Below are 25,709 nucleotides of genomic sequence, written 5' to 3'. Positions count from 1 at the left end.
GATGCCCTCTTCTGGAGTTCAGTCAGTATACTATATACATAATAAATAAATCTTTCTTTAAAAAAGAAACAGTCTAAAAAATTTAAAAAACAAAACAGTATGACAAAGCACATGATGGTTTTTACTTCTAAATATTACATTATCCACGAAATAGATGGTAAGGAGAATGTTATACTACACATAAAATATTTTTGAAGATTTCATTTCTAAGCCCAAGGATTAACAGCAGAGACAGAAGCTGTGGAGGGAAATCTCAAGTATCTTAAAGGCCATCAACACGAACAGAGCTTCCAGAAAGCAGCCTATTCTTGGGTCACAACCAGCACTGTGGTCAGACAGAAATGATCTAAGTAGCTCCAAACTTTTTACTACAACATATTGTTCAAGTAAACCAATTAACATCCAGTCCTTCAAACAGTAAGCTTCCACCTAACGTACGTGTGTGTGTGTGTGTGTGTGTGTGTGTGTGTATTACGACCTGGGCTAGCAACATGGCTCTGAAGGTAAAGGGGCTTGAAGAGACCTGGGCTCAATCCCTGGAACTCCCATAAAGACAGGAGAGAACTGCCTCCAGAGTCGTCTTCTAACTTCCACACATGCATACTGTATACACACAAGACTAAAATAGCCAGGCATGGCCCCACAGGCTTACAGGCTTGGTCACACTATTTGAAAGGATTAGGAGGCATGGCCTTGTTGGAGAAAGTATTTCACTACAGTGATGGGCTTTGAGGTTTCAGAAAGCCAAGCCAAGTCCAGGGCTCTTTTGCTCCAGCTGACTGTGGATCTGGATGCAGAACACCCAGCCACTTAGCCAACAATGTGTGCTTGCACACACCATGCTCCCCCTCCATGATAATGTACTAAACCTCTGAAACTGTAAGTGAGCCCCAAGGAAATGCTTTCTTTTCTAAGAGTTGCTATGGCTATGGTGTCTCTTCACAACAGCAGAACACTGTCTAGTGTATGTTTTTAAACCCAGCACTCAGGAGCAAAGGCAAGCAGATCTCTGTGAGTTCAAGATCAGCCTGTTCTACATTAAAAGTTCCAGACTAGCCAGGACTACACATGAGAGCCTGTCCCATGAATAAACAAAAAAAAAAAAAAAAAAAAAAAAAGACGAGACTACAGTGAGAACCTGTCCCATGAATGAATGAATGAATGAATGAATGAATGAATGAATGAATGGGGCTACAAAGTAAGAGCCTATCCCATGAATGAATGAAACAAACAACAGTAGAGCTACACAGTGAGTACCTATCTCATAAACAAATACATGAATGAATAAATAGGGCTGCATAGTGAGAACCTGTCCCACAAACAAACAAGTAGGGCTACACAGTGAGAATCTATACCATTCATAAGTAAGTAAGTCTGTACAGTGAGAACCTGTCAAATAAACAAATGACCAAATCCGAGCGGTGAGAGCCCATCAAATAAATAAGTAAATAAATGAAGCCACAAAATAAGAGCCTGTCAAATAACTTAATGAATAAATAATAAACAAATAAGTAGACACATGGTGAGAGCCTGCTAGATACAGATAGATTATAGGTGATTAAATAGAGCAAGCTGTGAGAAACTGTCCCATAGACAGACAGACAAGGCTGCACAGTGAGAATTTGTCTCATAGATAAATATGTAAGAACGAAGGGGCTGCCAAAATTGCTCAGCAGGTAAAGGTGCTTGTTGTCACACCTAATAATATACCTCTAATTGGATCCTTTAGACCAGTAAGGTGCAAAGAATAAAACCAACCCCCACAGGTTGTCTGATCTCCACATGTATGTAAAAGGAAAATGCAATTGTTTTAAAAGTCCCCAAACTTATAAACATTTTCATTATCTGAAGAAGGCTTTGACAACTGCCTTTCACTCTAGAAATCTGCTATTCTTCAGATAGTCACCCGCCCCATTCCATCCAGATGTAAAACACTATCTAACACATCTGTTTCTCCTTCCTGAACGGACAGAAGGAGCTACTCTCCAGTCCATGTGATAGCTAATTGGACTATGTGACAAGTTCTAGCCTACAAAATACCAGCTTTCATAGTCTTGCAATCCCATTTCCCAAATGACTTTGGGAATACTGGGTACAGCTATTAACATTACAAAACAAAGGAGTCCAGACCCAGATCCTTAGATGAACAAACAGAAAAAAAACAGACCCCCCCAAAAAAAACAAAACAAAACAAAAAAAAAAAACCCACCATCACAGATTCACTTTGAAACTGCAAAGAACCCTCTGTGAACTTAGGTCAAAGTGATTTGTTGGTTTATAAGCTATATTTACAATACTGTGCAGATATTAATTGTAAAATATCTTTTGTTTTAATTCCCTACTCTGGTAATGAAACGAGTGTCTGATGATGTGTTCTCCATTTTAAATGTGGGCTACATTTTATATAAAGTAAGTACACACCATAGAGATATAAAACACACTCACACACACACTCTCTCTCAAATATATATACACACACACACACATATGCAAGCAAAACAAATGGTCACTGCCATTATATTCAACTTACAGTGTGAGCACATTTCCAAAGGGTAACTCGCCTCATTTCCCTGGGGGGAGGAAGAAAGAATCCATTAGTTATGAGATACACCCAAATGTCATTAGAATATTAAACAACTTTTTTTAATGTAACAGGTAAATGAGCCCTAAACTTATGTTTGGAATTACAGACTATACTTTTTAACAGATAAGAAAACATATTAAGCAATATGGTAGACAAAGAGTAAGTTCTCATTAAGACTTATACAAGCATTTGATTAAAATATAGTTCAAGTATTTTAATACCATAAACATAATACACACAAACCTCCATATTAGAGACCGTCAATGCACTCATTTGTCCAGCTGGATGAACTAAGTTTGTTTTATTGTTTTTTTCTGAGACACTGTTCCAAGGCTCAGGCCAGCTTGAACTCCTGAATCTCCTGCCTCAGTCCCAGTACTGAGATTATAGGCCTGTGCCAACACATCAGGCTAATGAACTTATTCTGATAAAAAGCTCAGAGTGAAAAAATTCCTGCCATTTCTGCTTATTTAAAGTTAATGAAACTGCAAAATGAACCATTACAAAGAAAAACCTTGCATAAAAAACTATACACATTTAATAAAACATAATTTTCCAAATTCTGTACAACTGAAATATTAGTGAGATGCTAACAGGGACATGAAGCTCGATATAAAAAATAGCCAGCCATTTAAAACTACTTCCAAGTATTTCCTCATGTAAGAAGTCACCCTGTCCCTTACTTTATGTATTTTCCCCGTATTAGAGGGAGAAAAGGGCTCTTAAAAAAAACAGGCCTGAGTTTCCTAAAGCTAATCTGTTTTAAACTTACACAGTAAGAAAGCCTGCAGAATTCAAGCACTGTACAATGATCAAGTTATTCCCAAGACAACTTGATGATAAAGTCCTTAAATCCCTTTGCTTGATGTACAAGATGAATTGTATGTTTAGCTTTTTTGGACAGTCTTACTATGCAATACTGTCTTGTGCCGAATACATACAGGAATTAAAAGTGTGACTCACTACAGCCAGCATTACAATAATCATAAACCAAAGGAAATCAATAATATCTGCCTCCAAGGAGTAATGTCCCGCCAAGTCTGAGACTAGTATAGAACAGTACATCAGGAAAATGCATGGAGCAGTACGTACTTCAGAGATGATCAGCGATCACTGACAGAAAAGGGTCAGGGTCTGCCCTGCAGTACAGACAAATTTCAGCCAGAGAAGGAAGATCCAGAGACCTGGATCCAGCAACCTGGGATCCATAGCAAGCTCCCCTCATCTTCAGCTACATTACAGGAACATACACCCAAAGCCAAGGAAAGAACTTGCAAAGGACTAAACCTCTGGTGCTCCCAAAACTGGGAATGTGCCATGATGCCAAGAAGGATGGGCAGATCCCAAGACACAGGGAACCTAGGATCAATCTTCAGGATGTCTGCATTAGCCATGAATTAAAAGGCTGTTCTAAGCTTACCCTAAAGAAGGATTTTTAAAATCAAGGCTGAAACCAGTAAGCTAATTCAAAGTGATTAGAGAATGGGATAAATCAAGCAAGTACTCTAAAGGAACAAAATCCAGCAAATAAATATATAAATCATAAAATTCCACGTCTGACAATGAAGAAAGGCATCATGTTACAACGTGAATAAAACATGTTTTTTTTTTTTTAAGCCATGCAGAAAAGACCGTAATTCTATCCTATCACCCAATTTGTAAGAAATACCATAAGGTAAACAAATCTATATTATAGTCTCCATTCTCCTATGATACGTATCATAAATATCAGCAATAAAAATAAACCAGGCATAGTGGTGCACATCTGTGATCCAGCAGTCAGGAGATAAAGGCAGAAGGGAAATCAAAGGTGATCCCCATTGAGTCTGTGAGCTCAAGGGTAGCCTGGATAACACAAGACTGTCCTTTTCTGGGGTGGGGGTTATCTCAATATATGTCCGCCCCTCCTTTTTTGTCAACTTGACACAAACCTACAGTCCATCTGGAAAAAAAGAACCCAACTGAGAAAACATCTCCATCAGACAGCTTGTAGGCAAGTCTATTGGGCATTTTCTTGATCAGTAACTGATGTGAGGGTCTAGCCCACTGAGGGCAATGCCAGTCCTGCCTGCATGGGTGGTCCTGGGGTAAAGAATGCAGATGAGCAAGCCATGAAGAGAAGCCTAAGCATTATTCCTCCATGTTCTCTGCTTTAGTTTCTGCTTTCAGGTTCCTAATTTGAGTTCCTGTCCTGACTTGTTTTAACAATGGACTGATCTGGAAGTGTAAGCAAAATAAACCCTTTCCTCTCCAAGTTGCTTTTGGTCATGGTGTTTGATCATAGTAACAGAAACCCTAAAACAGTACTATTTAAACAAACAAACACACAAACCAATCCCCTGGAACAGAGGCTGGTTTTGTCTTCTTCAGTCCTTTCAGCTGAACAGTTCCTCATTCTACTTATGTTTTTCTACTTCTTCACTGACCTTTTGACCCTCAGCATGTTTGCCTTCACCTCCTCTGAAGGTGGCAATGCCTTCTCCAGTTCCCAGGGGCAGAGATAACAAAGGGTCTGATCCTCAGCAAGCATGGTGGCAAAGGCCTGAAATCTACCACTTGGGAACTGGAGAGTGAGTTCAGAAACTCACAGCCTGAAATACATGAATCTAAAATAAAAGCACTTTGTTTCCTCACCAGGGGCAGGGTGTCTCTCCTTTTGGGTGTTTAGTGGGTAAACCTTGGGGGAAGTTATTTTCAGACTAGGTAAATACCTAAACTACTACTTAGACTTCATACACTTACTTTAACAACTACATACAATATCTGAGTCAACTGTATTGTGTTCATCACCTCTGTAGCAGATTTTAAAATGGTCACAAAATTGTGTATTATTCTCCAATTACTTTTAAAAGAATTTGATGTAAAACTAAGATACGATTACAATTAATTCTGTAATTAGGTTATAAATTATTGCAGAGTCTTCTATTTTTCACCTTGCATACTTTGCTCATGTGGCAAGGAAATGAAGGGGTCTTCAACCAACAGCCAAGGAACCAACTGCTCACAGCCAACTGGTATAGGTAAGAATCTTTTAACCAAACCTTCATGAGACTCTATGCCCCAGACACCTTGATTCCAACTTTCTGAGACACACTGAAGCAAGGCTAAGCACAGCAGACACCGAAATTATAAATGTGTGGTATTTTTAGCCACTGATGCTTTTGAGTAAGAGTAACTTATATAACTGTCATGTGGCAATTTTCTAATTTTATCAATTCTTCTAACATGACTTGTTTTCTATTAAGGATTTTCCTTTTTCTTTCTTGAGACAGGGTCTCACTGTGTAGCCCAAGCTGGTCTGGAACTCACTCTGTAGTCCAGGTAAACCTTGAATTCAGAGATCCACTTGCCTCTGCTGCCAAATGCTATAAATAAAGGCATGCAAAACCATGCTTGGCATGGACTTGTGGATTTCATGAAACTGAGCTATAATCATTTATCAATATTATTGGATCTAATGCTTAATTAAATCACTTCAAACTCCACGGAGTTGGCTCCTGGGTCCTTCTGCACATTTTATACTTTGTATCACATTATACTTTCAGTCCCAGGGCCAGGAATCAATGGTTTTTCTCCAAGAAACTAGCCTCCTTTCGGGAGAACCACTTTTAAGTATCTGATTTATCCATACTTTAAGTTTTTATACAACGATTAATCCCTAGCATACCTGATTCTTCTTTCATGGTACTACCTGAGTGTATGTAATTTCTACTATGAAAATTTACAACTGATTCAACTTAAGTAATAATAATGTACATTTTTTTTCTGTATGTAAAGACAAGAGTCTAGTATTATCCTCTTTAAAAGAACACTTGTAAGGAAAACTGCATACATATAATGCAATGTGGTAGGCATGAAAAGTACAAACTGTGTGTGTTCTCAATACTGTTCCCCCAACATACACCTTCAGTGTATGTGTGTGCGTGTGTGTGTGCATGCTTGCAAATGTCTAAGAACTTACAGAACCTAGGCTCAGAGAAAAGACTATCAATAAAGATAAAACTTTACAACTTTGAAAATTGAAATTATCAACACATACATGGTAACTTACCCCCACCCAAAGGACAAAAATCCAAGCTTAGTGGACAGGGAATTTGCCTGTGGTTCCTGTACCCAGGAAGCTGAGTCAAAAGGATCACTCAGGCCTATTATTTAAGCTGGCCTAAGAAACAGAGCTGAGACAGTTTTTCAAAACAAAAAGGGGAGGAAGGTTAAGCACAGTGGCACACAACTTATCTCCAGCAACAGAAAGACAGAGGCAGTTGTATCTCTGTGAGTTTGCGAGTGGCCTGTCACAAGTTCCAGAACAGCTAGGGCTACACAGTGAGACTCCATCTCAAAATAGTAACAATAAAGTAAAAGTAAAACTGAAACATAAATAAAAAATAATGGCAACCAAAATGTAAAGAATTTGAAAGAGGGTTTGTCTATTGCAAAGCAACTAAACGAGAAAAAGAAAATAAAAGAAATAGAAGATGAGAGTTTTGACTTATAGCTATAATCCTAGCATGCCAGCAACTTGGAAGAGAGAGCCAGCAGTTCAAGGGCAACCTCACCTATATTAGACTATTTCAAAAAAAAAAAAAAAAAAAACCTAAACCAACTGAACATGGTCCTATGGTAAAGGTTTTAATAGTCTACCATGGCTGCATCATAATCTACATTATTCTGTAATATTTTCTTAGAACATGTGTTTATACATTCTACTGATATATAATCTATTACAAGGAACCATATAATAGGATTATAAATAAGTAAGGAAAAATGTTTATTTAGGAAGAGGTTAAAGGTATAACAGGGATAATAATTCCCAATTTCTTTTCATTGTAGATTTTCTATGAATCATATAAGAACAGCACAAATTGAATTTGATCAGTAATCAGATACTATACTGATTGCTAGACAACAAGAAATAACCCACATTATCCAATCCCTCTTCCCTGCCTAGTGCCTTTAAAATGACCTTAGGAGATTAAATTTTCAATATGGCTTGCTGACCAAGTCTAACATAATCATGTTTACCTTTGTAAAAACGTATATGGATGTTTTGCCTGCAAATATGCCTGTGTTCTAATTGCATGTCTGGTATCCTCAGAGAACAAAAGAGGACATAGCTTCCCCGGTCTGGAGTCACAGTTGTTAACTGTAATGTGGGTGCTAGGAATCAAATCTAAGTTCGTTGATGAAGCAGTAAGAGCCTCTAACCTCTGAGCCTCTCCTCCAGTCCTTACATGCTTTCTTATTTATTAGCCATACAGAGACATGTTTCTACATCATTCTGTTAGAGAATATCAGTACACTTCAAGTTCCTCAGTTGCAAATGCCTGCTTTGTTCACTATGTTCTTTAGTGCAGGATATAGAACATATTCTAACCCCTGAAATATGCCTTCATAAATATGAAGTCAAAATCTCAACTGCCAAACCATTGTGGATGAACTTTCAACCATCCACTGACAAACAGGTCTTTCCTCTCTTGTGTCAACCCTCAATTTGTTCAGGAAATGAGACCTCAACCCTGAACAAACTCAAAAGGGAGGTGTGGAACTATATCCAAAATGGTGTTTTACAAAGCAAACAGTATACTACAGGCAACTGCTACACAAGACTTAAGTGACAGGATTTAAGAATACAATCCAAACATATAAGTTACACAGTGAATATTGTAAGATACAGCAAAAGCTTTTATATAAGGAAGCCTTCCACGTTCACACAGACACAACCTGCTGGCCCTCCCATGTGATGTATCCTAACAATGGTGTTGCTCTTCACAGGAAATGCTAAAGTCCTAAAATTCTTCTGATGCCTCAAATATATTAACTGAAAATTTAATTACCTCTAAATTGGAACTAAATGAACGCATTTTAAAAGTAGAATAATGAGCTAATAGACCTAAGAAACACCCTAGAAGTTAACTGAAAAAGAGTGAGACACCATTTATGTTGCTGGATCCTAGCTGAGAGACCCCACATTCATACTCTCACACCCCTTCAAAAGTAGGCAGGGTAACAAGCTTAAGCAGCAAATGCAAACAGATACAAACAAAAATCTGAACTAATTTTGATGCTAATAAAACCATAATGCCAATATTCCTTGGTTTGTTGGCACAAAATATAAAGGGAAAACACTTCCAAATTAATTTCACAAAAACGAGTACCATCCCCAAACCAAATTTTAAAAAAACCCCAGAAAACCACAGGTCCATTTCCCTGAAGAACAGAGATGCAAAGATTCTCAACAAAATATTTGCAAACTGAGTACAGGAATACATTAAAATGATCATTCATCATGACCAAGTGGACTTCATCCTGGAAATGAAAGGTTGGTTCAACAGATGCAAATCAGCAAATGTAATACAACATACAGTTAGAACCGTTACCACATAACCATCACAATGGATGCACAAAAGATACTGGACAAACTTTAACGATGGTCATGACAAAAAGTCCTGAAGACATGAGGAATAGATGGACACACCTCAAAATAACAAAGGATCTTTACAACAAGTCAATGGCTGATACTGTATTAAATGGAGAACTAAGAGATTTCCTTCAAAACCAGGAACAGAGATGTCCACTCACCCCGCCCCCCGTTACTCAGTAAAGTACCTAAAACCTTAACTACAGCAACAAGGAGGAGAAAGATATAAAACGAAATGTCCCTATTTGTAGATGAAGTAATTCTGTTAAGACCTTATAGATCCAACAAAATCTCAGAACACTTTCAGTAAAGTTTCAAAACACAAAAATCAATATGTAAGTCAGCAGCTTTCAAATATACAAGCAATAAACTCACAGAGAAAGAATTTAGAAAAAAATATTCCTAATAGCCCCCCCCCCATACATCCAAAATAAAGTACCCAGGGATAAACCTAACCAAGGAAGTGAAAAGGTTCAATATACTGAAAAAGAAAACAAGACAACACAGTGGACAACAGAGAGAACTTCCTTGCCCCTGGATTGACAGACTCCATACAGCCAGCCCAATGTAAATAATCCAGTCACAATGCAATGGTCATCAAAATGCCAATGTCACTATTCAGAGTACTAGAAAAAAAAAAAGAAAAAAAAAAAAAGCCAAGAACTCGTGAAGCGCTAGAGAAGACTGTGAATAGCCAAAACAACTCTAACAAAAACAGCACGCAAACTAAACGAGAGTTACTTAAAGTCACAAAGAAAGCCTGATAGTGGCATAAAAGCAGACAGATCAATGCACCAGAATACAGGGCTCTAAAAGAAACAAAGCTATGGCTACCTAATTGTTGAGAAAGGTGTCAAAATATGCAGTGGGAAAAAAGACTATTCAACAAACGGTGCTGTAAACTGACTATCCAAACAGAAGAATGAAATTAGGTAGTGTCTTTCACCCACTCAATGTGGTTCAAAGACCCTAACCCTAACCCTAACCCAGACCTGAAACACGGACATGGCTAATAGGACACACAGGGAATGCCCTTCAAAATACAGGGTTAGGCAAAAACTTCCCAACAGCAAAGGAACTAGCCATAGGAATCAGCAGAAGAAACTCCATGAAAGTCTAAGGACTAAAGAAACTAACAGCAGAGTACACAATAACAGGACAGAAGAGCATCAGTAACTACACTCCAGGCAAACAGCTAATATACAGACTTTTATAAGAGCCACAAAAATTAAATACCAAATCATCAATGGACTTATTAAAAGAATAAACACACCCCCTAAAAAAGCCCACAAAGAAAACCCAACATCCCTATTCATCTGGTAAATGTGAACTAAAATCACTCTGAGGGTACCACCTCATCCTGTTACAAATAGCTTGCATCAAGAAACCTAACTAAAAATGTTGTCAAGGAACCCTTATTCACCCTTATCCACTGCTGGCAGAGTGCAAACCAGTACAACATTAGGGAGGTCAGTATGAAAGCCGCTCAAAAAATTAAAAACAGAACTATCGAATGACCCAGAAAACAATTCCTTAGCATATCCCCAAAGGCATCCCTACACTATCACAGAGATACTTGTGCATTCATGCTAGAAGGTCCATCACAGATGAATGGACAAGGAAAATGTGACATACTTTCATATATTTGTATATTTACTTACATCTATGTAATTAATATATTATACTAAAATAAAATGATATTTTTCAGGAAAATGAATGGATCAAAAATTATATTTAATACTAACCAAGGCAACTGCAGTTCAGAAAGACAAATGGCACGTTATCTCTCATGCCGATTCTAGTCTGTAAAGCATACATGGATATGGGGGTAAAGTCTAAAAAAACTAGAAAAGAGATAAAGAGAGGGTAAAACCAGGCAAGGAGGAAGCGATGGGTGGTGGGGGCAGGGTAAAGAGACACATGAGATACAAAAGACTAAAAGTGATTGGGAGGGGAGGGTACAGGAGATATGGATAGAGGTAAGAGAAGTGGGGGAGGTGAAGGAGAAAGAAGAATCACTAAAGCAGTTTGAAAATAGCATCATGATATTTAAGACGTTGTATGCTAACTTTTGATGGGAGATGCCATTATGTATATGTTTCTCATATACTGGTTAATGAATAAAGCACTGTTGGCCAATAGGAAAGGAAGATAGGAGGGACTAGGAGACAAGGAGGAAAGAGGAAGGAATGAGGAGGAGTCAAGATGGAGAGTCTGGAGAAAGCAGAATGCCAGCCGGCTCCCCGGTAAGAGAAGGCCACGTGGAAATACTAGATTAATAGAAATGGGCTAATATTTAAGACAGAGCTAGCCAATAAGAAACAAGTAACTAACTGGCCAACAAAATTATATCTATTACAGCGTCTCTGTGTGTTATTTGGGGCTGGTGCCGCGGTGGGTTCAGACCGGCAGCAGGTGGAAAAACCTTACTCCTTACAAACTTTAATAATAAAAATCTCAGCTCTGTTCCAATATATCACAAAACACAAGTTTATATGCAGGATACAAGAGAAACACGAAGCTATTCAAGCATTTTCAGGACACATACCCAAGGAGCTAAGCTGGCATAGCTGAATGTCTAATACAATGGTCACAACCACACAAGCATGGCCACAGACAGCATGAGCTAGCTGAGGGAAGGGGACAAAATGAGTGAAAAATGACATGAAACTGTATTATCTAACAACTTCCTGTAGGCTGCTTTACTAACTTGGTACTAGACTCTAATTTTATGTAAACCACACATATATCAAATCCCACGTTAGAAATTTTCTTCAATTAGAAATGATCTTCAGTTATTACAAATGAAAAAACTGAAGTCCTAGTCAAAGGCCAAGTGTCGAGAAACCACACTGACTAATGGCCACAAGAGCTGAAGTGCAAAGACAGGAAAGCCAAAGAACACCAAAGCTCGGGGGCTACTACAATCAAGGGACAGCTGACGCCAGAAGGACACTGCAAGGTAGGCACTTAAATTCTGAATGAAAACTTGTGATATCCAGAAGGCAGAAGATAAAAAGGAATTAGAAGAAAAAGAAAGTACAGTCCAATAGAAGAAATTATTTTGTAGGAGAAGGAAGAATCATCTATCAGCCAACAAACTATGGCCCAAGTCAAATTGGGCCTAACACCAGCTTTTTATTCACACATCATGAATAAGAGGAGGGAGGAAAGGCCCAATCAATAATATAAAAAGTGGCATATCCAATATAACAAAACTGTTCAACAATAAAGAGAAATACACTGGTTGTTTTTTTGAGGCGGTCTTGATCAAGTTGGCCTCAAATCCACAAACCTGACCAGCCTCCTAAGAGCTAAGATAACAGACATGCACCGCCATGTCCAGCCATTGTACTGATTCATGGAACACAGATTCACCATAAGAACACTTCTAAGAAACATAAGAATAACATACATAAAATGGAATTTACAGACCACACTGTAATTCTATGTTTAATATCTAATATACTGTTTTCCAACTATAACATTTACACTCTCACCATGCCTAGCATTTTAGTGATAAGGCTGACCACAGGGGAATGGACAGTCATATGCCAGAGAGGAAGGAAATACAGCAAGACACAGAAGGCCAGAGACAGTTTTCATTGCTTATAAGCTCATTAGTAATCAGAAGATTCATTCAGAACATCAAGTACAGCATTAAAGAAGTCACTGTCAATGTTGGTTCAATTAAATCCCTGTTCATCAGCTGTTTCTAGACTGTTCAGAAAGAGAAAAATTAGTTTAAATAAAAATAATCACTATTTGAGATTCCTAAAAACTGAAAAAAAATTTACTACTTAAAATAAAAATAAGACTCTTATATATAACTCCCAATTTCAATATGCGATATTTAAGCAGAGTACTTCTCTAACTTTCAGAATCAACAGTGCTTTCCTCTGGGGCACACTTTGACAATGTACTGAATACACACTTTGAGGGCTATGTAATTGTCTGTGGGAACTCAGTGGTTCTCACAAAATGTCACTGGTACAAAATTAATGAGACAAAGAGGAAGGCAAACCAGATAGGGGAAAAGATTACAAGCAAAGCACTGAAAACTGAAAAGGAATGGGGTATTTGAGAAGTAGCCTGATTTGATTAAAGAACCAGAATGACAAGAAATTGTGGCTCAGGGCAAAGGAGTTTAAAGTGTACATCTAGAAAAGGCAGCTGTTAACTTTTAATTGAAAGTACAAAGGCATCAGCTGTTCTTTGCAGAACAGAACTAGTGGTAACATGGTAGGAAGAATGAAGAAGCTAAAGGTAAAAAACTTAAAGGCACTGCATTGGTTTCAGAAATAGTATACAAGAGGGAACTGTGACTGTGCCAATGGATAAAAGATTTAAGAGGCACTTAACAGATCTAAATTATAGGATACTTCGTTATTATAATGTATTTATACTTCTCACCCCACCACCCAAAAGCCTTCATGTTCTTAACACCATACATTAGAACTGGGCATTGGTGGCTGGCATACACCTTTAATCCTGGCACCGGGGAGGCAGATTTCTGTAAGTTCTAGGCCACCTTGGTCTACAGAGCAAGTTCCAGGACAGCCTCCAAAGCAATGCAGAGGAACCCTGTCTCAAAAAACAAAAACAAACAAAACTATTCATTAGAAATAATATGGTCTATCTTTAATCCTAGCATACTGGGTAGGCTGAGGTAGGCATATCTCTGAGTTCAAGGTCAGCCTGGTCTACAGAGTGAGTTCTAGGACAGCCAGGGCTACACAGAGAAACCCTGTGTCAAAAATGAAAGAAAATAAGAGGGAAAGGGAAGGAGGAGAAGGGAAAGAGAAAGTAACGAGAAGGGAGAAAGCAAGCGAGAGAACGAACGGATGAACATGGTCTAGTTGAGGTTGTAGCTCATCCAGAGTGCTTGCCTAGCATGTGTAGTACTTGGTTTAGTGCCCAGCACCTGAGAAGGGAAGGGCAGGCTTGGCTTAAGAAAAATAGTCTTTAGTGCACACACTCAAAACCTTTGATTCTATAGCTAAAGTAGTAATAAAAACACAAATCCAAACATAGTCACAGTTGTCTGGATAATAAATCCAATAGCTTTGTGAAGGCACAGATGAGTAACTGAAGATGAGAGGACTACCTCAGCTAAGTATAGAAACATGGAATAGACCTGCAATGTCTACAAGAATTGTGCAATCAATTCTTCTGACACAGAGGAATGACTAAACTGAGTCATAAGAAAGAACACAGACTAAATACTCTTTTTCTGCACTGGACATGGTACCACATTCTTTTGCAGTTTGTGGTCAGCTGCCACTACTTGGTGGGGAAAAAAAGATTAATTTTTATACTGATAATGCCACTTATTTCCTTGTCTACAGACAGTACTAAGCCAATCTGTGTTCCAAAAATAAGTACTATGTGAACTAAACATGAGTGACTTGCCTAAAAACTTAGAATGTAATAAAGTGGACAAAAAAGTATGAACAGACCATTTCCAATTAAGAGCGATAATCTCGAATAAGGAAAACAAACAAACAAACAAACAGAAAATAGTTACGGAGTCCTTAGATTATGTTAAAGATTTTTCTCTTTATAATACATGGGACTTTAAAATGAAAACGTGATATAAAAGGGTCTTGGACCAATTGCAGAGGAGAGGCTAGAAACAAATACTAACCTTGGGCAGGGACAACAACCAGGAAAAGTAGTCACAGAAGCCACGAGAAAACAGAACTCTTAAGTTTCCAGGAAGGTCCAACAGTATAAAGAGGAATGAATAGCCAAATATATTAGATGACTCCCTATTAGATTTCCAGACAATGTGTACTGACACAACAGGACACGGTGCTTTCTTTTCTAGACAAAGGCTAACCTGCTCATGACATTTATTCAGGATCACAACACTAAAAAACAAACAAACCAAACAAAACAAAAAGCCATTCTAGACCAGCACTACCTAAGAAAAACTTCTGCACTGTAGAACACTGTGGTTTAAAGATCCCTCCTAAACCTGGCTGAAACTGTCATTGTAGTATTATAAAGGACTGTAAAAAGTTACTAGATGTGAAGCCTGCCTTCATGAATGGGTTAACCTCATTACTGTAGGTGAAGGCTCAGGAGGGAGCTATAAGAAAAGCCCAGAACTGTTCGGTGATTAAGTGGTCCTAACCACAATGTGGGTGGAAATACGCAAAGTTAGCCGGGGGAGATGGCTCAACTGTTCAACATGCCTGTACTGACAGACCCAAGTTCAGTTCCCAGCAACAACAGATGGCTCACATCCCAGCCTAGGGGAACTAAGGCCTCCTTCTGGCCTTAAAAAAAAAAAAAAAAAAAAAATTTAAAAAAGAAATGCATCCAGTTAAAGCTATTCTGGTGAGGTCTGAAATACAAAGGAAACCGGAGCCAACGGCCACCTTTGTTACAAGGAACACATAAACGTTCTAAGATTTCACGGAATCTGGACAGAATTGAAATGTAATAAACTAGGCCATTTGGAAGACATAGCGAAGCCACAAAGCTTGAAATGGGAATGCCTATTCTGCAGGTCCTGCCACTGTGTTTTAGAAGAGTAACTCAATTTCACTGTTCAGAGAGGAATTTAACTTGGTTTGGGATGAGTGGTGGGCTCAATCTCACACAGGATTCAAGTGAGGCTCCAGATTTGGACTTCTGAGATGATGCTAACAGATTAGGGCTCCTAAGACTAGAAGGGTGAATGAATCTGAGGACAGAAGTGGGGCAGAACGTTAGGGAGCAGGTGACCTCCTGAGAAGGCTCTTGTGTTGAAATTTAACCATCAAATTAGTGTGTTGCCGTTTCAAAGTACAGCCTCTGGGAAATCATGAGAGCATAGGCTGGCAGCTTTATAGGAGGAAGAGGCCTCAGCCTGCATACTCCCTCCCTCCTGTGATGCCTTCTACCACATGGACACAAACAACTGTGGCAGGCTTCTCTTCACAAATCACTCAGCCTCACTAAGACACAACAAATTGGCAGCCACACTGAGCTCCTGTAACCCCACTGCTACAACTCAGGAACTGAAACCAGGGAACTGAAAGATTAAAAAGTGAGGTGAGTGAAGTAAGAAGCAGAAAAGAGGTAAAGACAGGGCAGCAAGCAGAAGCACAGCTAACATATACCACTATACCTGATAAATTCAGTAGCAACTGGACATGAAGAATCACATCAAGCTTACATGTCCCCTATCACCCATTTTAAGTTATTTTTCATCAAACGTTCTCCCCCTTTTAGGACAAGATCTCTCTATATAACATTTTAGCCTAGAACTCATTCTGTAGAGCAGGCTGGCCTTGAACTCAGAGATCTGCCTGCCTGTCTCCTGAGTGCTGGGATTAAAGGAGTGTGCCTAGCTTCTAATCTTTCTTAGTGAGTGTTATCAAAAGAAAAACATATGAAGCCCTATTCCTCAGTAGTATATCCACTGACAGATGCCTCTCATATGCTTGTGCAGGCAACCCTACGTAAACGTAGTGGAGGAAAAGGCAAGGATGGAGTAGGAGTGAGGGAAAGAGGCTTGTTATGAAGAAGGGGCTTGGTATGAGGGAGACAGGAATAAGGGAGGGTAATGGAGGAATATAAAAGTATGGATGCATAAAACTGAACAAATAAATAAAAGCAGCAGGCATTTAATATTTCAAAACAGTATTATAAATATTACCAAATAATAACACTGGAGATAAAACAGGCACCTGGGCAAACTAAGTTTGAGGACAGGTCTGGCACCCCCCCCATAAATCCCAGCGGGGAGCTGACCCCTAAAAGGCACTCAAATGTGTGCTTGAACTTGACAGACACATCACCTACCCCAGACACCAAAGCAGGATTTACTAGTACCCAGTTAGTATTCAGGCCTCTGTACTGGCCTGTCCTTGGGGTTCTGACAGGATATGCTACCAAGAGCACCATCTGTGCATATTCACTGTGTTCCCTTTTAAAAGGGCCCTGCCCACCTCCCATCCTTCTTTCTCTCCCTCTGTCCACCCTTCTTTCCTCTCTCCTGCTGCTCCTGTTCCCAGAGGCTGGTCCCCCCCCCCACCTCCCCTATTAAAAACAGAAACAAAAAAACCCTCTGCTTGAACCCTGTCCCAGAGTGTCTTTCTCGCTTGCACTGCTTTTCTTAAATTACAACACCCAGCTCCTCTCTTCTCCCTACATGTATACACTAATCCTGCCTTTCCATTTGCATTATCACCACATTCTTTCCAGTCCTTAACCTATGTTGGCTAGTTTTACGACAGTTTGGTAACGCTGGAGTCATCTGAGAGGAGGGAGTCTCAATTGAAAAAAATGACTGAAGATGAGGCTGTATGTAAGCAAGCCTGTAGACATTTTCTCAATTACTGAGAGATGTGGAAGGGCCCAGTCCACTCTGAGTGTTGTCACTCCTGGGCTGCTGGTCCCCGGTTCTATAAGGAAGTAGGCTGAACCATCCACAGGGGGCAAGTCAATAAGCAGCACCCTCCATGGCCTCTGCATCAGCTCCTGCCTCCAGGTTCCTGCCCTGCTTGAGTTCCTGCCCCAACTTTCTTCATGGATGAATAGTGATGCAGAAGGGTAAGCCTCCCCAGGTTGACTTTTTGCCTCAGTGTTTCATCACACCATGAGACTTCTCAAATGAATTACTATAATTACTTTGATGTCATTTTACACTTATTACTTATTTTGGTTGCATGAAATATCTTTGTAATACTGGCTCACATATTTCACTCATCTTAGCCAATTCTCTTCCCCTTTCTCCCAAACTTCTAACTGTCATGCAATATGTATGTATACAGTCATCTGAACCAGTGAATCTCAACCTGTGTGTCAGGACCCCTTTTGGGTCGAATGACCCTTTCACAGAGGTGGCAAATCAGGAATTAACATTATGGTTCATAAAAGTAGTAAACTTATGGTTATAAAGTAGCAACAAAATAATTTTATGATTGGGGTCACCACATGAGGAACTGTATAAAGGATCTACAATATGGCTGAGAACCACTGATTTAAACCTTTTTTCCATGTATGAAACATACTTGTCTAAGACTAGCTGTCAGTTTAACATGACAAGCTCCAAGTCTACCCACGTCCCTGCAAATAACCCAACCCTGTTCTCCTTTCTGGCTGAGAAGAACTTCGCTGTGCTTGTATATGTCACATCTGTACTCATTCACAGCTGATGAGCACACAGGCAGGTGCCACATCTGACTACTGTGAAAATGTTGCCTTAGATTCTGCCATGTACACACTCAAGAGCAGCATATGTACCTGGATCTCATTCATGGTAGCTCACATGTGTGTGCTCACACTACAGGTGTACATGATGTCATGCACACGTGGGGGTCAGAGGACAACTGTGAGGAGCTGGCTCTCTCACCAGGAATGAACTCAGATGTCAGGCTCTACTTCTAACTTTTCTGAACAACCTCCAGATTGACTTCCAGTGGCTGCTCCAGTTTTATGTACCTATTTAATTAATCCCCATGTCTACATTACCTATTAAAATAACTAAACTGCAAAACAATCTCTCTTTAAAATGTCATTCTAGGGCTGGGGAGATGGCTCAGGTTAACAGCACTGGTTGCTCTTGCAGGGGATCTGGGTTCAATTTTCAGCAAACACATTGCAGCTCACAACTGTCTATAACTCCAGGGGCCCTGACACCCTCAAAAAGATATATGTATCAATGCATACAAAATGGCAGTTCCAAACTGTCTGTAACTCCAGCTCCAGGGGTCCTGACACCCTCAAAAAGACATGCACACAAACAAAATATCAATGCACATAAGATAAAAAAGAAAATGACATGCAAATACCTCTAAAGATCTAGTATTAATTTTTCTCACATTTCTCTCCCATCCCTTACTCTACAGCCATGTTTCTCAACTTTCCATGGATTTAACTGACTGATAAACCTACTGTACATAAGCTGAAAGTATCATAAATCTCAAAAACACATTTAACAATCTAATCTATTGAACACCCAACCTTGCCTACCTACAGCCAAGCAAAAACCACAGAGTCTATTTCAAAATAAAGAGAAACGTCTAGCGTAATTTGTTGAATACTATATATGAAGTGAAAACAATTGTTACAGTTTACTGTATGCTTAATGAAAAAGTGTGGTATCTACTAAACAAATTATCTTCCTAAAAATTAAAAAATCCTTAGCGAAACCAATGCTAGGCTCCATCTACATTTTTCACCCTTGACCCGTTTTCTATGTTCATGCCTCTGACTGGGAACACAGCTTCCTATGCAGGGTGACTGACAGCTCAATCCTTTTAGGACAGTCTTCCCGGGAGGCTAAGTGATCCTCAGCTCAATCTGAATTATGTTCCCACACACACACACACACTCTTACAGCACCCTAAGTTACATTTGTTGAAAGCACACACCATACTCCACAGTCGGCTTACCCACCTTGACTTTGCTTAGAGATAATAATCACGCCTTCAACATTGACATTGTTAGTGCTAAGTGGATTATCAGACCCAGCAACAATTCAGCTAAGTAACAGTCTCTAAGCAGTGGCTCTTAAATTTTAGCATCCAGATCACCTGAAGACCTATAAAAGCAAAAAATGCTTGGCTCCTGGCCAGGCTGTTCTAGGGTAGAACACACCAAGCTTTCAAATGATAGTAACCTTGCTGGTCTCAGAACCACATTAGAGAATCACTATTCTAAATGCACACATACCCTCTTCCCACCTTCAGTCTTTTAAAGACCTTCATCTCCTCCTAGGTGCCCTCACAACTCTCTTCTGCAGGCCTACTACTCTTTTCAGACCTAGAACAATCCTCTACTTCACAGAGCCTTTCTAATTTCCAATTCATTGTTCTTTGCTTAATTTCTGTCAGGCTTTGCTTATATTATTCACAACATACATCACGTGTTATTTCACAACCACTGACTGACACTTCTCTTGTTTCCTACTTACACGAGGCAAGAAAACTTACTTCAGTATCTTTACATCAAAGAGGACAGTAAGCAGTGACCAACAGTTTACAAATATTCTTTGGTATGAACAAGTCCCTGTTGCTTTACCCAGACAACAGTCAGCCTTGCTTTACTTCTCCTAGCCCAACTTGACACGCTCATCCTACCCTGTCTGCAACAGGTGAGTTTTAGCTGGCTTGTGTATCTCACAGCCTCATGATTTTAAGTTTCTCAACCAATATGGGACACACTAAGAGGAGACACTGTCTACTCCAAACTTAGATCAATTTAAACTCTATTGGCAATAAAATAAGTTTTCTCTCTCTCTCTCTCTCTCTCTCTCTCTCTCTCTCTCTCTCTCTCTCTCTCTCTCTCTCACACACACACACACACACACACAGAGTTCCTGAAAATGGAAACTAAGTAAAAAGCTAAAATTAAGTAATAAGTCTTTCTGAAATTTAAAATGGTCTTACAACTTAAGCCAATGCTCATATACACACCCACAACAAAATCTATATACTATAGCACATAGCACCCATTTTGTTTATTTGTGTGTATGGGGGGGGTGGCAGTTGCATTGCCAGTCCAAACTGACATTGGTCTTATGTTTCCTAGTTAACAAGAGGCAAGAAAACTCATTTTAATATCTTCTGCAATTGTCTGTTGCCAGACAAGTTCCAGTTACCAGTTCTCTCATACCATGCGGTTATGAGAACAAACTAAGGACCAAACTCAGGTCATCAGGCATCAAGCTTGTGTGTGTGTGGAGGGGGGGCACCTTTACCCACCCGGATTTCTCAGCAGCCCAAATCCAACAAAGATACAAACCACCTGAATTCAGGAACAATTCCAGGCTGTTCCGTACTCAGAGATCTTATAGTACACCCAGCCTACATCGTTCTCAGTGCTTAACAGCTTTAAATTCAAATACAGCGAGGGCAGGGACAGACTGTGTGACTCATGGGGCAAATGGAGTTAGCTATAGCCCAACTGCCTGGAACTTGCTAGGTCTGACCTCCAATTAATGACAGCCATAATATTAAAAATCTGCCTCCCAAGTGCTGAAGTTATAGGTGTGGGCCACCACCACACCAGGCTTAAATTATCGGCTTTTAAAGCAGCACATAATACACTTGCCCGAAACAAACGAACTTCAGAGGGCTGGGGAACAGCCAATAAGCTGCTTAGCCCACAAGCCTGGGGGTCCCGAGTTCTGGTCTCCCCAGCAATGGCATAAAAAGCCGGGGGGGGGGGGGAGGGCAGAAGACACCTGTAATGCCAGAGCTGGGGACACAGGGACAGGGGTCCCTGGAGTTCACTGGCCAGCACAGATCAACCATGAAGTCCCAGGTTCAGTGAGAGAGCCTGTCTGGGAAAAAGAAGGTGGTAAACACCTGGGGGAGGCACTCCAGCCTGCACAAGCATGAGAGCAGGTATACGTGCATCCAAGTGCACAAACATGCACACATTAAATTCCGTAAGAAATCCAAACTCTGTGCTTTCTAATGTAATCAGTGGCAACAAATTAAAACTATAAGAACCATTATGAAAATGTAACAATTCCATGGTACCACTAAGACTTCACAGAGATTTTCTGAAGGTAATGAATTTTTCCAGAAATGTAGGCTCCACTTGAAAAATTAACCAGATCACTGTGAAGTCTCGCATTTTCAGTTAATCAGTGTACCATATGGCCAAATCAAGTTATGCACATGGTTTTGCTATTTCCAAACCAATACTATGCGGATCACACCAAGACAGCCCTATGTTAGGACAGAACTGGGTGGAGAACAAGGCAAATGCCAACTAGAAAAGTTTTAAAGGAAGCTGAAGAGGCCAGGAAAACACTGACCTGGAAGACATTATACAGTGCACCTTCAAATATTGTAAATGACTAGAAAACAGAGTCACAAGAAGATTAGGAACCTAAGAGAGAGAGAGAACAAGCAACACAAGACCTAAATTTAATCTCAGTACCAGCAATACGAGAACTGGAGAGAAGGCTCAGTGCTTGAGTACACAGCACACTAGCAGAGAAACCAGCTTCAGTTCCCAGCACCCACACGGGAGAGCACAATGCCTGTATCTCAGAATCCAGGGGATCTGGCAGCATATTCCCGTCTGCTGCAACACCTACTCCTTCCCCACATATACAGCGAAAATTAAAAATAGTATTTAAAAAAAAAAATCACCGCAGTGGGCAATCATCGTCAAATAAATGTGTAAAATTCCACTAAGCCCCCAAAGCCACAGGGTGAGGTGGTTCATGCCTTTACCTGCTGGGGCATCATGTCAACCCCCAGGCCATGTTGTATTTTTTAGCTTTAGTCACTCTGTTGCTACAATATACCCCAATTTGGCAGCTTTGTCTGTGCTACAAACTATAAACCACATAACTGCCTTAAGGCGCCCATCTGAAGTAGGAGAGAGAAGGGAAGAGGCCTACTTTGAACAAGTTGGTCTTTTCATCTGTTACTCGGGCACAGGGTGATAGTACACAACTGAGACAGGAGACTGAAGCCGGCCAGCAATGAGCTCCGGGCCAGCCTCGGCTACAGAGAAAAACAGACTCAAACAAAAATTATTAAGAGCAATTCCTAACTTCAAACTACTACGAGTATTATGAACAGATACTGATCTTTCTAAATGCTTTGCAGTGGTCTGAAAAAGCCTAAGTTTTGTAACCTTCAAAGACCCAAGTCATCGAAACAGCTTCCCAAATTAAGAAAAAAAAAACTATTCTACATACCAAATCATGAATCAGTCATTAAAACTGCTCCTAGCATGGGTCTTAGCGATGCCAGTAAGCCCCACACTTTAAATAAAAGCTGACTTACTTCACTATCTTCACTTCATTTTCTCTCATCTCAACCCCCTAATTGATTTTCAATTGCAATAACAATCTCTTCTCTAATCCACATTTGAAGCATTTAAATCTTACACACAGAGGACTGTGTTGTACAATTAAAAGGTGCAAGTGCCCCAAAATCAGTCTGAAAGCCTTTGATAAGTACTCAAGGGCTTTTACACAAAGTGTTGCAATCCAATGTCGTGTTTGAATAACTGACACATACGCGCAGAGCGGCTATGTTTTTCTATGAACACAATTCTTGACTGCAAAGAGGAAACAACAGGGGCCAAGTGGAGCTACAGAACCAGTAAGGTAACAAGCTAAAGGCGTCACAGATTTCTTGGCTATGGTGACAGGCAGGAGGCACACCCCTAGCGTCAGCCAGAAACACTACATGGTGAATTCCACCTAGGGATTAATGTGAAAGTAAGGAAAGGAAAATTTAAATCGCCATGGTTTAAAAACGACTACCCCCAAGCACAGGACAAGTAGAGTAACAAAACAAAAATAAATACTAAGAAAACACTGACAAACCAGTGTAAGTATTTCTCCAGAGCCGAGCTGCCCCGTGTCTCAACGAATATACACGCTGGCCCTTTCATGGTCACCAATGCAGAGAAAAGCAGCCGCGATAGCAAGCCCCTTAAGGTGACAAACAGCAGGGAGATAAATACGAAAACGAGCGAAGGCAAGAAAGTGGAAGGATCCCTGCCAAGGCTCATTGCTGGAAAACGCAGAGTGAGTGGGAGGAAGCACAACTCTGGAGAAGTGGGTCTTACATAAAGCGCCATTTGCCGCACACTATCATTTCCACGGGAATGCAGAATCCCCAACCTGGAAACCGATCTGGGGGCGGAAAGTGGGCTCCACGTGGAGGAGGGTAGGGCGGGGGCAGCCCCGCGGGGTAGGGGTTCAGCGGAGGCCGAGCGAGGCGGCGGGGCTGGGTGGCTCCGAGGCCCACGGGCTTAAGAGCCCGGGGGTGGCGGCGCTGTGGGCGATGAGGCCCGGGGGCGGCGAGACTCCGGGCGCGCGGAGGCCCTGGGGCTGGCCGGAGGCGCGGAGACTAGCGCTTGCGGGGCTGTGGGGGAGCGCGGAGGCCTGGCGGCGAGCAGGCTGGGGGGCTTGCCAGGGCCTCGCAGTTTGCAGAGGCCCGGGAGCGCGCAGAGCCGGGGGGCGCGCAGGCGGCCGTGGACCTCGAGTTTTTATCCGCAGCCGCCAGGCCTTTGGAATTTTCTACCGAGGACGCCCCGGGCCCCTCCCTCGTCCAACCCGCGAGCCGAGGTCTCACCATCTTGCTCGGCGGGCGGCGGGCGGGCGGCGGCTATAGGTTCCGCGGAACGCGGCGACGGCGGCTGGCTGTCCGGCGCCGGACGGGGTGCAACGGGGCCTGGACCCGGAGCGAGGCGGGCGGAGTCCCGGTTGGAGAGGCGTCGGAGGGTGGAGAGGGTTGCAGCCTCACGCACACCGACGGTCCCGACTCGCTGCAGCGGCTCGCGCTGACCGCAACCTCAAGGCACGGAACAGGGCGCGCAGAGGGCGGAGCGAGCGCGGGGCGGGGAGGGGCGGGGCCTGCGGGAGGCCGACATCCGGGAACCCGCTCCCGGCCGTGCTCACGCTCGCCAACCGGAGTGCGCCTAGAGCTCCGCGCTACGCCCCGGACAGCGCCTTTTGCGTACGGTGCGCCGGGACGGGGGGCAGGCGTCTTGACGTCGGCGGAGGCGCGCTTCCTGCGATGTGACTGAAGGGAGGCGGCAGGAGGGAGGCTCCTGGGAGGAGGAAATGGGGCGGGTAGCTGGGCATGGCACAGAATTGCTCGGCTCTTCTGGACCCTGTGACGCTGTGGCGAGGCATGGGCAAGACCACACTGCAGACAGGAGCGCGGTTAGAAAAATAGGACAACCAACGCTAACTGCACCTTGAGCCCCGGGGAGCCGCAGACAAGAGTGGAGAGGGGGCTTGCCACTCCACCAAACACCTCCTCCAGGCGGCCCTTGAGCTGGTGCAGAAGCATTTAAGACAGATTGCCCACTTGCCCATGCAGTAAGGGTACGTCCGTAATGGTGGCAGTTACCTCACTATAGAAGTAACACCACAGTAGGTAATGAAATCCACGGATAGAAGTTACTTAAAAAAAAAAAAAAAAGTTGGCAGGAGAGGTGTCATAAGGATAACATGTTTATGTTGCAGTTATATTAATTGTTAGCCACTTGTTGAACGGTTAGAAACCTAAGGTCGCCGGACAGTGGTGGCGCAGGCCTTTAGTTCCAGCACTCGGGAGGCAGAGGCAGGCGGATCTCTGTGAGTTCGAGGCCATTCTGGTCTACAGAGTGAGTTCCAGAACAGCCAAAGCTACACAGAGAAACCCTGTCTCAGGGTGGGAAGGGGGAAGAATGAAACTTAAGGTCAGAGCAGAGTCTGGCGGTGGTAGCCCAAGCCTTTAATCCCAGCAGAGTAAGGTTAAGATATGCCTTTCTCTTAACTCCTTCGCCTTCTGTGAAGGTGATTGGTTTTGATTATTGTTAAGCCTTGCTCTACATTGTACGAGCAGCTTTTGACTCCGTTTTGAGGATGGGGAGTGCCTGCACCAGGATGGACACATGAATGTGCCCAGCCCTACTCATACAACACTGGCAAATAAATGGCTTATAGCTTGGAATAGAAAGGAACTTATCAGGGTAAACTGAAACTGTAACAGCACATGGGATTGTTACAATCTTATCAGAAAACCCTGCACAAGAACTTAACTGGACACATTAAACAAACCAAGAAAGAGTGCAACCTCCTCATTTGGACTCCTAGTGCTGTAATGCAACCACCCCCACACAAATCTGTCATCTGACCATCCTGGGGCTGGGGCTGATAGGCAAAGAACTTACTGTCCCTGAAGCTTCAACTCAGCTGAGTCATCACTGTTGATAAGGTTTACTCAACCCTAACTGACC

The 25,709-nt window shown here is 41.6% G+C and overlaps 1 protein-coding gene across 1 annotated transcript in view; it reads right to left on the bottom strand.

Moving 5' to 3' along the window:
- Ppp3r1 (protein phosphatase 3 regulatory subunit B, alpha) overlaps positions 1-24,316 on the bottom strand; it is a 41,029-nt gene extending 16,713 nt beyond the window's left edge. Inside the window, exons 1-2 of the mRNA XM_051200647.1 lie at positions 24,056-24,316; positions 2,531-2,570 (exon numbers count right to left, since the gene is read on the bottom strand). Of these exons, the coding sequence (XP_051056604.1) occupies positions 2,531-2,570; positions 24,056-24,058 (43 nt within the window). The 5' untranslated portion in view covers positions 24,059-24,316. The remainder of the gene's footprint in view (positions 1-2,530; positions 2,571-24,055) is intronic.
- Between the last annotated feature and the right edge of the window lie 1,393 nt (positions 24,317-25,709).

The sequence above is a fragment of the Phodopus roborovskii genome, unplaced genomic scaffold, assembly GCF_943737965.1.
Source record: "Phodopus roborovskii unplaced genomic scaffold, PHOROB, whole genome shotgun sequence".
NCBI lineage: Eukaryota > Metazoa > Chordata > Mammalia > Rodentia > Cricetidae > Phodopus > Phodopus roborovskii.
The sequence above is the reverse complement of the archived record's forward strand: the minus strand, read 5'-3'. Positions and strand labels throughout refer to the sequence as shown.